Here is a 13096-nt window from a genome sequence, read left to right on the forward strand (position 1 = left end):
CTTTGGTACAATTAATTTGTAGCAGACGAAAATTTAGAGGGCAAAATAGGAATTGTAAACAACATTTGCATCGGTGGACTTAGAAAAGTACGTGGGGTGCGTTTGGATAGCAATTTTTTTTACGGTAATTTAAAAAATTGCTACGTTTTTTGGTGAATATCTTTAAATAATTTATTTTATTTTATATATATATTAAATAGTTACGGTAATTTTTCTGAAAAAAATTAAAAAAATGTAATTCAAACAAATCTTTAACATTCTTTGCACCTATATATTACATGTATGTGTATTCCAGCGCGTCGCCTGTCGGAGGGATTGAACAGTTGGAACATTTCCCTTCTTGGTTTGCCTCTCTCATTTTCCTTGCTTCAAAGTTCATCGGGATCATTTTCCTTGCTTCAAAGTTCATCGGGATTGAGTGAGGACTAAGCACGACGATCATGCTTCATCTCTCTCTCAATTTCCAGGCTCATTTGACTCTCCAGAAAACCCAGTCTTACCGTTACAGGAGACCTCTCATCTCTGCTTCAGGTTGGTTTTTATGTCCCTCTATGTTAGTATTCTATTTATTTGGCATAAAAGAAAGAGAAGAATCCACCGTTCTACTGGAAAACGATTTCCAACATCTAATTCCTTCTATGAGAAAACACTTGCATCCAAAGGATGGTTTAAACTTTTTATCTTATATCATGAATGTCATACAGATGGTCGAATTTGTAGTTTCAAGTCAAAAGATCATTAATAGAAAAGAAGATTAGTACTTCATTTCATCTTCTCTGATATAAGGATTTTGCTACTTACCCACTCAAAGACCCTGACAGATTTGCCCTGATTGTGAAGATGAAATGAAGAAAGAGCAATTAATTAATTCCGGTGTGTTTCAATATGAAAATGAAAAGCTATGGCAAGCTTTCAAATGGGTTTGTGTTTTGAGGATACACTCTGAAGAAGGTGAAGAAGAGTGTAGTTTAACTGCTGTTTTTTGTTGGTTGATTTTTCATCCATATGTGAAAAGTGAAATAAATTTTTTTCTAAAAAATTTTTTAAGTGTGTTCACTTAGTGGTTGACAAACAAAGTAAATAACATTAAATTGATATTTTGTTAAAAAGCATGTACTGTTGATAAGTATTTCATAGACACATATGAGACATTTCTTTGTTTTATTTTACATAGTTTAATAGGCAAATGACTCATACATTCTTGATTCTTACAACTTGTGCGCATTAGGCGGGTGGAATTTAGCAGGGCTAGCAAATTTTGACTGTGGGGGCAAAGCCCATTTTGATAATTCTAATTCTAATTTGATATGATACTTGAAAGTCACCTGGTCCTGTAGGTCCATAGGAAAATCTAGACAATTTTTTCAAGGTGTTGTATGTAGTATATCCATGTAGTAATCAATTCTTATCTTGTGCATTTGAAGCAATTACCAATTTGTTTGAATCATTATAAGTTATTTTCTCCTTTTTCATGTTAAGCCCAGAAGACATTAACTCTAATTGTGCTGTTCTTCTTTGTCCCTTTTTCTTTTGAGCAGTCGCTCTGGAGACTGGAGTTCAAGGATTATCATCCCCGCCTAATTCTTCTGTCTTAGTATGATTTCTTATAAACATCTAAATTTACTTTATTTTTAGGGGGTTCTTGTCATCCATGATGAAGTAATTCTTTCTCTTCAATCTCCATGCAGTGGGTTGACCAGAGTAAAGAAAGAATTAGGAAGCTATTCAATGAAGTTGACTATTCTGTTTCTGCCTATGATACCGCCTGGGTAGCTATGGTCCCTGATCCACATTCTTCCCAGGCTCCCCTTTTTCCCAAGTGCTTAAATTGGTTATTAGGTAGTCAGCTTCATGATGGCTCATGGAGTCTTCCTCATCACCATCCCCTATTGCTTAAAGATGTTCTATCCTCCACTCTTGCGTGCGTTCTTGCACTTAAGACATGGGGGATCGGTGAAGAACACATCAAAAAGGGTAATTTCTAACTGGCTTTTTCTTTTCTTTTTTTTTTGGGTGCAAATCTGAAATTTCTCAAGTATATATGCCTCTATGAACTTTCACTGGATTGATGCAAGTTCCACACTAATAGGTGTTCGCTTTATTGAGTTGAATTTTGCTTTAGCATATGAGGAGTGCCAGTTTTCTCCAGTTGGATTTGACATAATATTTCCAGGCATGCTTGATCATGCAAGAGATTTGAGCTTAGGTTTTCAACTGGAACCCAAACTCTTAAATGACTTGCTTCATAAGAGGGATATGGAGCTTGGAAGGTACATCTCTGTCATGTTGTATTGTAATCTAATTATCTCTGGCTTCATTTGACAAAATCATTTTTCTAGATATGCATAGAGGTGTCAAATAAGTGATTTGAGTGGGCTTGGATGGGTCCTAATTGAGTAATAGGTATAATTGGGTCAATCCATTTATACTCATTTAAATAAATGGGTACCCTTTTATGTCCATTTAATAAATGGGTAAAGGTATATCCAATTACCTATTTATGAGTCACTTAAAATTCTACTTTTTTTTTAAAATTTTTCGTATATTATTTAACAAGAAATAATGGTATTTTATTGTTATTAAATTGGTAAGAAATTCAAATTTATTTGTTTAACACTCACTAAAATTGAGTTTAAATATATAATTATTTTTAAATGGGTATAAATGGGTGATCTGAGTCAACCCACTATCTATCAATTAAACAGGTTTAATTGGATACCCATTTAGGCCGATTCAAAATTAACGGGCAGGTTTGGACGGGTTTAGGTGAGTCAACATAATTAGGTTGTGATTGATACATACAGTGGAGCCTAATGGTGCTATATGAGTAATTATTATAATGTAAAGTTCTTTTGGAAGAAGTAGAATATCTAAGCTGTGAATTGGAATAAAGAGCCAAAGAGCAATGCGGTAATCCTTCCTAAAATTTTGGACTATTTTCACTTTGCACCCCTAACATCTTCAAGCATTCTTACTTTTCACACTTACATTTGTTTTGAGAACTGCACCCAAAGTTTACCACAACATCCCAAATCACCAAAAATATTCACAATGCAAATAAAAGAAGGCAAAAATTTAATGGTGCATGCAATTTTCTTGATTTTTGATAGACTGATGTCACTATTAATTCCACCCCAAGGATGCACGTATTTCAGGTGGAGTACTTGAAGAATTTTCACCTACTTTTCTTAATTAGTTTATATTAACTGGCGTGGTTTGAAACAAATTGGTAAATTGACGGTGCTAAGTGTTTACAAAAATGTTTAAGGTGTGAAGTGGCAGTAATTGGTATCTTTGGGAGACAGATTGACCAATGTATATATTTGAAAAGGTAGATAGGATGAAGAATTTTTTAAGCAAAATGATTTTGCAAGAAGAAGTTGAATCGAACAATTATGAATGTTGAAGTAGTCATTATCAGGTCAATCAAGTAGCATGATTGATTAATTTGGTCGGAAGAATAAATTAGTTTAAAATTGGTTATTTGTAGGGGCAAAAACTTGTGTAGATTCGGTCTGCAACCCCACTCGTAGATTGAGTAGTGTCAAATTTGCCACATCCTGTGGAATTTAAATGTTTAGAAATCATGGCAACACATTGATGACAGACTTTACTCATCACTGGATGGCACCTTACTCATGCTGCCTTGATTGAAACCTCAGCCCACCACCACCAACCTTCACCTTCAACGCTTGGAACCTCAAAACCCCACATTCTTTATCCTTAATCTCCATCAAATCTGCTGCCATTGTCAGCTTTGTTTTCTTCCATGTCTTCTTCTCCTCTTTCCACAAAACATAAGGTTGGGATTCCAAATTATTTCTTATCTACATGGATTTTCAAGAAAATCCAAATGTTATTCCCAATATTTCAGAACAAAATTTAATCAGAAATCAAAAGCAAAAGAAAAGAGAAAATCAAGATTGTGGCATTGGAGGTTATTTTTTTTCGGTTTGGAGATCTTGCCAGGAATGGAGATGAGTTGGGAAAGAAGGTAGGAAGAAAGTTTATTTGTACGTATCTTGATCTTTATGGTATCTCTAATTTTTTGATTTGTATGGTTAGTAGCTCTTTTTTTGGTGCAAAGCTTTCCATTTATATCTCTAAACACTCAAGTTTCAAGGCTGTGTATTAGAGATACCTATGGAATATTGACCAGTTTAGGTGTCTCTCTCTCATTTTTTTTTTTACACTGCTTGAAACTATTGTGAGTTTATCTGTTTATGTCATTAAAATTGTAAATTTGTAGTGGAACTCAATTTTACTGTGGGGTGAAAGCTCCAATAGGTTTGATTCAATCTACAAAAAGGACAAAGGATTGATTTTGGGTTTTTTGAAGTTTGAATGTTGAGGACCAAACAAAGTGCCGGAGATGATTTTGGGGTTGGGGAAAGGGGGGAAGGAAGGGAGGCAGTAAGATGTTTTGATAATGGTGGTGGCGGTAACCGGTGGATGTGCAGGAGTGGTGGGAGTGGGAGAGGGAAGAAGGAGGCGAGGGGGGAAGTGAGGAAGGGGTTTGGATAATATTGGTGGCAATAAGCAGGTGGGCGTTTGCAGAATCCTTGGGGAAGAGGAAGTGGGGAAGGCATAGTTCTTAACTGGAGAGTGATTGGTTCATCAGGGTATCAATTCAATCAGGGGTTGGATAGTTCAATCATGAGTTGGACAATAATTATATTATATAATATAATAATATAATTTTAAATTATAAAAATAATAAAATTTTGAATTGATGGTTTAATCAACAGTTCAATCGATGGGTTTTTTTCAAATCATCAGTTGAACTGTTGAATCGTTGATTAGTCAATAGGTTTGTTGTTTGATTAATCTAATTAATGACCCAGTTCGGTCTTATGACTAGTTCATTGAGTTGATCGGTTCAATCGTCAAGTTGGGCCGAATTTTATAACTGTGGGAGAAGGGATGTTCACGATGGTGGTGGACAGGAGGCGGTCATTAGGTGGCAGTGGAAGGTAGGTGCGGAGGAATTGCGCTGAGGACATTGTGAAAGTTGAGAAAGTGAGACATCTTGGACTAAAAAAATCACAGGATGATGTGGCATTATTCATACCACTCGATCTACGCGGTGGGCCTGTCAAGTTTTTGCCATTTATAGGGGCTATTCTCAATTAGTTTATGTGTGGTTTTATGGTTTCATTAAACAAATAATTTGTGCAGCAACTTAAATTTTGTAATATTAGTAGCATTATAACACTAAGAATCTCAAAGATAGGATGTTCATTGTAGTAAAATAAATAAATAAATAAGGACACATGTGATTCATAATTTGCCTCTAAGCCCCTAAAGTATCTATCTTTTCTTTGTTGCTCTAATCATTTAGAATCCGTGAGAGCCACTCAAAGAAGAGTGAGGCATTCTTGGCATATGTATCCGAAGGATTGTTAAAGTTACAAAATTGGGATATGGCCATGAAATTTCAAAGGAAGAATGGATCACTCTTCAATTCACCTTCAGCAACTGCAGCTGCTGCTATTAATGTCCGAAATCCGAGTTGCCTGAATTACCTTTATTCGGTTATTGACAAGTTTGGCCCTGCAGGTCTCTTTATTTTCAATGTACCCAAATTGATACTTACATAGCTATCTTATGCTTCCTTACTGCTGCTGCTGCTTCTTTTTGTTGCTTTTTTCAGTCCCAGCAGTTTACCCTTTGGATATATATGCACGCCTTTGCCTGGTTGACAATCTTGAGAAGATGGGTATTTCTCAATATTTTACGAATGAAATTCAGTGTGTATTGGATGACACATACAGGTAATCTTCTGATCTAAAATTATGGGGCATAATTAATAAACTTGCTTGGCTTAATTTTTTTTTTTTTTTACCAAATAGGGTAATGAACCTTAAATTAAAAGTTCACAATTGCATGTGGTTTCACAAGTCAATATCTTAGTTAATATCATTCCAATGCTATCTTAGGCCAACACTTGCTCAAAACATGAATTGCATGCATTAAATATCTAGAAGCAAGTTGTCGATGGATTTTTCTTGATTGGTTCAACTTATTGACAATTAATAACATCCACAAAAAAAAAAGATGCTGGCTGCAGGGTGAGGAAGATATATTTGCAGAAACATCGCACTGTGCCCTGGCCTTCAGGTTATTACGAAAGCATGGTTATGATATCTCCTCAGGTAACTGCTAAAGCGTTTGCACATTTTGCTAAATACTGGTGTGTTTTGCAGCCCCAATGTCTTGCATAATTCCCACTTAGCACCATCCAATTTTGTTATTGACGCCATGAACCCAAACTTATTAAAAAGTTCCTTGTCACCTCAAAGGCTTGCATTTTTAGTGATGGTAGACCAAACCGTTCTTGGTCACTCTTTTTCTTTTTGTTTTTTGGATGAAATTAGTATAGACTGAAGACAATATTTAGCATTGAGAAGGAAAGGTTTTGTTGTATACCAGTGTTATTTATATGTTAGCTTTAATTGCATGTGAGATTATGGTAATTTCTTGATTTTAAAACTTAGCCTGAACTGTCCAGTCGAACCAATCAAACCATTAACTGGGCTGCTTTTTGTTATGCTTCAAATTTGGATGGGTTGAAAAATCTATCTAAATTTTGAAATCCAATCGAACTGTCCAGTTGGACTAGTGATCCATCAAACCTTGATTATTTTTACTAAATCATTATGGTTCGTGGTCTAATCCATTGTTGTTGGCTCTTAAATACAAACAAGTAGGTCCTGTGCATTAAATGCAAGGATGAGAGGGACAGGTTGTGGAGCATTTATACATGTTGTCCGTATCACTTTGGTATTAAATCCTCTAATTCTTTTAAATTTCCAAATCTATCCCTTTTTTTTGTTTATTGTCCCATTTCATTTTTCTAAAATTATACTTTTAGCTTTAAATGGTTTACAAAATTTTGAATTACTGATGTGATTTCATGTTTCTTATCCTCATAACCATTGTAAATTTGATAAATGAAGAATCAAAGCACTTCATTTTCTTTCTTTTTTTAAAGGAATTTAATTTCTAATTTAATCGATTGGCCAAATATGTATAGAGAGGTTATCAATGGACTGTATGATAACATAAGTAACAACTCGCCCATTTATTATATATTTATGATGTGACGAGTTGGTAATAATTCATTAATGGTAAGCCCAATGATTTTGAACATAGTGACCCTTGTTCCAGTAAATTTGTGGTTGAGTTTCAAACCTTGGGTAATTTGGCTTGAATATATTTAATTGGTAACTTTGATGTGTATAATGTCCAAGATAAAAGTTTGAGATGCAATGTTGTAGTATTTGGTAACTTTAGGGTGCAAAGTGCCAAAAAATGTTAATGATGCAAATTAGAATGACTAAAAACATTAAGCGTGCATAATGAAATTAGATTTTTCAGTAATTCAAGTATCTTTTGCGTGTGCCCATAAATGATAAGAAAAGATAAAAAGGTTCTTGATTCGATTTTGTAGATCCATTAATTGGTATCCTGGAAGATGAAAGCGCTTCCAGTTATTGTTGTAATGGATCCTGGAACGAAGTAAATGCTTTAGTGGAAGTATATCAGGCATCACAGATGGCAGTCCATGAAAATGAATCAGCTCTAGAGAAACAAAATTTATTATCGAAGCACCTCCTGAGGCAGCATATTTTCAATGGCTGTGATTCGAAGGGATTCCCTAACCAAATCTTCCAACAGGTAATTCTCCTTATATTTATATTACCACAGCCTATTTGATGTTCTAGAAATTTAGGACTAATATCACTATGATCACTTAAAAGTGCTCTGTTAGTTCTCATTTTGCATCCCAATATTTTAGTTTGAAAATTTTGCATCCTAAAATTTTAGATGTATTTCGGTTTGTCCAAATTGTCTATATTCAAATGAAATTGACAATGATCATACGTTACAATCTTTCCATTTATGGCAATTGTGGCCAATTGGTCGAATTATAGAAGTCCATTGCATGTTTCACATGGAGTGATAATAAAGTTTTGTTGATTCCATTGCGACTAGTGAAAATTCGGGAAAAATGAGCAGTGTCCAAACTTGACGACTCAGAGTATCTAAAGCAAAAATTGGAGGTGCAGTGAGAAAATGTCATAAGTTTTAGGTTCCAACTATTATTTTTTAATAAAATTTAGGACTGGCATCCTACCTGACCCTTACATGGAGTTTTCCCAAAAAAAAAATGTCAAAAACTTTATTGTTGTATAGTGGAAGCAACCATTATGTGAAGACGTCGTAGGCAAATGCCAGATTGCAGCTATCTTCCTCGAACAGAGGGGAGCTCTGAGGAAAAAGGGAGCAACTTAACCCACCTAGTCTTGCCTTTAGAAAGGAGGAAAGATCGGATACTGTGGCAGTTTAGATAGTTAAATAGGACTGGCATCCTCTCTGACCCTTACATGGAGTTTTTCCACAAAAAAAAAAAAGTAAAAAACTTCTTGTTGTAAAGTGGAAGCAACCTATTATGTGAAGACCTCGTAGGCGAATGCCAGATTGCAGCTATCTTCCTGAAACTGCCTTTAGAAAGGAATGCAGGAAAGATCGGATACCGTGGCAGTTTAGATAGTTGAATAGGAGTGGCATCCTCCCTGACGCTTACATGGAGTTTTCCCAAAAAAAAAAAAAGTCAAAAACTTTATTGTTGTAAAGTGGAAGCAACCTATTATGTGAAGACCTCATAGGCGAATGCCAAATTGCAGCTATATTCCTCATATGGAAAAAAATCAAAAACTTTATTGTTGTAAAGTGAAAGCAACCTATTGTGTGAAGACCTCATAGGCTAATGCTAGATGGCAATTATCTTCCTCAAACGGAGGGGGAGCTTAGAGGAAAAAGGGAGCAACTTAATCCACCCAGTCCTGCCTTTGGAAAGGAATGCAGGAAAAATCAGATACTGCAGCAGTTTAGATAGTTGAATAGGCCTGGCATCCTCCCTGACACTTACACGGAGTTTTTCCAAAAAAAAAAAAAGTCAACTTTATTGTTGTGAAGTGGAAGCAACTTATTATGTGAAGACCTCATAGGCAAATGCCAGATTGCAGCTATCTTCCTCAAACAGAGGGGGAGGTCAGAGGAAAAAGGGAGCGACTTAACCCACCCAGTCCTGCCTTTTAAAAGGAATGCAGGAAAGATCGGATACTGTGGCAGTTTAGATGGTTGAATTCCAAAAAAAAAAAAAAAAAGTCAAACTTTATTGTTGTGAAGCGGAAGCAACTTATTATGTGAAGTCCTCATAGGCAAATGCCAGATTGCAGCTATCTTCCTCAAACAGAGGGGGAGGTCAGAGGAAAAAGGGAGTGACTTTACCCACCCAGCCCTGCCTTTCAGGAAAGATCGGATACTGTGGCAGTTTAGATAGTTGAATTCCAAAAAAAAAAAAAGAAGTCAAACTTTATTGTTGTGAAGTGGAAGCAACCTATTATGTGAAGACCTCATAGGCAAATGCAGATTGAAGTGGAAGCAACCTATTATGTCAAACTTTATTGTTGCAGTAGTTTAGATAGTTGAATAGGATGCCGTCCCCCAAGAGGCTGGTGCCACGGAGTCTGCCATCGCTTCAAAGGATACTACTACTAAATAAGATGATGTTGGCCAACCTCCTTAGCCGAATCAGTCTCTGTTGCTTAATTTACAGACTCCATGTACTCACTTGAAATGAAGCCAAACAAACTTCTGGAATTGTCAATTTCATTTTCAGGTTGAATATCTTCTCAAGTTTCCATCCCCATTAATTTTGCCACGGGTTGAGATCAGGAAGAACATAGAGCATTACAACGTGGATAGTGGAAGAATTCTGAAAACTTTATACCGGTAAACTTCTGGTCCTTTATTTTATAGAAAAAGCATGTTTGCTCTTGTTAGCTATAGTTTTTAAGTTTTTATCCTTCCTTAATTCAAGTATTGTTAATTATGTTCTTAACCATCCGTCAGCTCGTCAAATTTTGGCAATGAAGATTTGTTAAGGTTGGCAGTCAGAGATTTTAATCACTGCCAACTCATTCACCGCAATGAACTGGAAGAAATAGAAAGGTATGTGGAAGATTTGAACATATTAGCACTATTTTGCCTTGCTTTTATCATGGTGAATTAATTTGTGAGTGATTCTAGTGAATGATTGCACACCAAAACAAATGAGTGAATTGAAAAATGTACACTGGTCGGGAAAAGTGATGCAATTTGAAAATTTTGAACCATGAACCACCATGATTAAAAAACTTTGTGATGGACAAATTTTTCAAATAAAATTCTTATGTATAATGTGCTCAAAATTTCTACCTTTCTATACGTGTTCTTTGGACACTTTAGTTAATTGCTTGATCAACCACATAGCGATTCAATATGAATTTATTGACCACTTATTGATCCTATGTTTGTACCCCAGTATGTCCTTAGAATTGTTAAAATGTTATACAATGACCAAATCATGAATATCAGATTAAAGATTACAAAAATTTGCCTGCTAGGGCAGTTTGAACTTTGATAATTCTTGGCAAATTTTTCCTGGTGAATTTGGATAAAAAAATCGGGGTACATATCAACGCGAGTATGGGTAAAAAGTTAATTCTACCCTTATCGGAAATTAAACAAAAAGTTCACCATTTGCCAAGAAAAAGAGAGAGAGTGAAATAGAGTTGGCAAATTTGTGCGGTCCAGAATTAGAAAAAAGAGAGATATCAAAAGAAATAGGGGTACATATCAATGCCGAGTATGGGTAAAAAGAGAGAGATCAAAAGAAATAATTTGTGCGGTCCAGAATTAGAAAAAAAAAATAGAGTTTGTATACCAAATTTTGTAAAAAATGTACAATGATAGCGTCAATTACATCAAAAGCAAACTGTACCTGTCCCAATTTCCTCAGCAGACAAGTTCAATCATGTGATATACATGCCTATAATTAATTGCTTGCACACGAAATTCCATTTGTTATATAAATGAATTGGTTGTATTCATTCAAATCCATTTTACTTCTCTTTCTCCACAGGTGGTATACGCAGAATAGATTGCACGAACTGAAGTTTACAAGACACAAGGCTATATATGGCTTCTTTTCTGCTGCAGCAACCATATTCTCACCTGAACTATATGAAGCCCGCATGTCATGGGCCAAAAATTGTGTACTGACTACAGTGACTGATGACTTCTTTGATGTGGGAGGTTCTGAGGAGGAACTAAGAAACCTTATTGATTTACTTGAACGGTGAGTCTCTTTGATCCTCTTCTCACTATTCTGAAATCTGAACATTCTTAGCCCCTATACTATGTATATAATTTCCTAAGTAATAAGATAATGTCTGCAAACTACAGGTGGGATGTGAATATCAGCAGTGATTATTGCTCAGATATCAGCAGTGATTGTTGCTCAGAGAATGTCCAAATCGTATTTTCAGCACTGCGTAGTACCATCTCTGAGACTGGAGAGAAAGCAAGCATATTGCAGGGACGCAATGTAACAAGCCACACGAAAGAGATTGTGAGATGTCTACTTCTTTCATCTTCTTGCTATTGTACTCTGATGTATGCGTATGGGTTATCCAGTTCGCTCTCTATAATATATGATGACGATTCTTTAAATGGTTTATTACAGTGGCTAGAATTGTTCTACGGATTTTTTAGGGAGTTTGAATGGACTAGAGACAAGACGGTGCCAACATTGGATGAATATATGGCAAATGGTTATGTATCATTCGCCCTGGGGCCGATACTGTTCCCTGCCATTTATCTTCGGGGGCCAAAGCTATCAGAAGAAGTTGCTCGACATCCTGAAATGCGGTCCCTTTATAAGCATGTTAGCACTTGTGGTCGGCTTCTTAATGATATGCGCGGCTTTGAGGTATAAGATATTTCTTCATTGATTTTTGCCGTACGTTCTTATTAATTGTGTTTATCTGCCATCCTTCAATTTTGAACCGATTCTTATTGATAATATCACGCAGAGGGAAAGAAAGGAAGGAAAACTAAATTCTGTGACTCTACGACTGAGTCCAGATGGTACGGTTAGTGAAGCAGCTGCAATTGAAGAGGTGAAATTGCTGATAGAAAATGAAAGGAGGAGACTGCTAAGATTGGTTGTGCAGAAGGATGGTAGTGTAGTTCCAAGAGCTTGCAAGGACATGTTTTGGAATCTAAGCAGAATACTACATCAATTTTACTTCAACAATGATGGATTTACATCAGAAGTGGAGATGGTTGATCTCGTAAAAGCAATTATTCATAAGCCAATACCTTTGGAGGATTTTGAATAGCTTCTCTAAGGATCAAACGAGTCCGGTTATGGGAGGAGGTGATGATTGTTAGACACCCGCAAATGGAGATCCAAATAACTAGGTTTTGAAATTTGCCGTCTCGTGTACAGGTTTTTCAGTGTAGCTTCTCCAAATAAGTAGGGCCAAGCTGCGTGTATCCCTGGACTAGAGTGGGCTCGACACAGCTCGGGTTTAAACGTTGGACCGACATTAATCTTTAATAAAGTTCAATTCGATTAACGCCCAATCTAGATAATTATATATGTTGGTATATATATATATATATATATATATATATATCATTGATATAGTACGTATATCATATATTTAAATTAATGGTTTGTCTAGTATAGGGTACTTGTTAAAATATATTTCAGGTGTTGTATTTTTGAAAATATAAGATTAATTTAATTAGAAAAATTAAATATAGAAAATATATAAATATAAAAGAGGATAATAATTATTAGTATGCTTTTATATATGATAGATTAGGTGAATATTAAATATGTTAATAAATGTCTTAAGATTACCTATTAGAAAAATTTTTAAATTAATTATATATCTTATTATATATGCTATTTATAAGTCATATTTAAATGTATAATATTACATATTAGTCTCTCTATCCTACTCTTATTGTAATAGTTTTCCCTTTTAACTATTTCAAAATTTGAATTCGGCTACAATTGTTCTGCTGACATTCTTGTCTTACCCTTGAAAAGAGATAATGTAGAATAGTTAAAAATATTTTATTGGTTCCATAAAAGTGCTTTTATTGAGAGAAAAGACTAAGGGGCGCTTGGTTCTTGCTTTGGAATTGGAAATGGAATAATTCCTAGAGGGTTCACCAACGAGGGTTTTGG

General features: G+C 35.3%; 1 protein-coding gene across 1 annotated transcript; it reads left to right on the forward strand.

Annotated features, from left to right (window-relative positions):
• The first annotated feature begins 296 nt into the window (after nt 1-296).
• Nucleotides 297-12473, forward strand: LOC113698610 (terpene synthase 6, chloroplastic). The gene is made up of 14 exons (XM_027218487.2): nt 297-531; nt 1539-1594; nt 1689-1974; nt 2090-2270; nt 5342-5559; nt 5654-5774; nt 6058-6155; nt 7454-7680; nt 9689-9801; nt 9922-10020; nt 10973-11188; nt 11296-11461; nt 11576-11821; nt 11925-12473. The coding sequence occupies exons 1-14, from the start codon at nt 441-443 to the stop codon at nt 12231-12233; spliced, it is 2427 nt and encodes an 808-aa protein (XP_027074288.2). The 5' UTR covers nt 297-440; the 3' UTR covers nt 12234-12473.
• The last annotated feature ends 623 nt before the right edge of the window (nt 12474-13096 follow it).

The sequence above is a fragment of the Coffea arabica genome, chromosome 7c (assembly GCF_036785885.1).
Source record: "Coffea arabica cultivar ET-39 chromosome 7c, Coffea Arabica ET-39 HiFi, whole genome shotgun sequence".
NCBI lineage: Eukaryota > Viridiplantae > Streptophyta > Magnoliopsida > Gentianales > Rubiaceae > Coffea > Coffea arabica.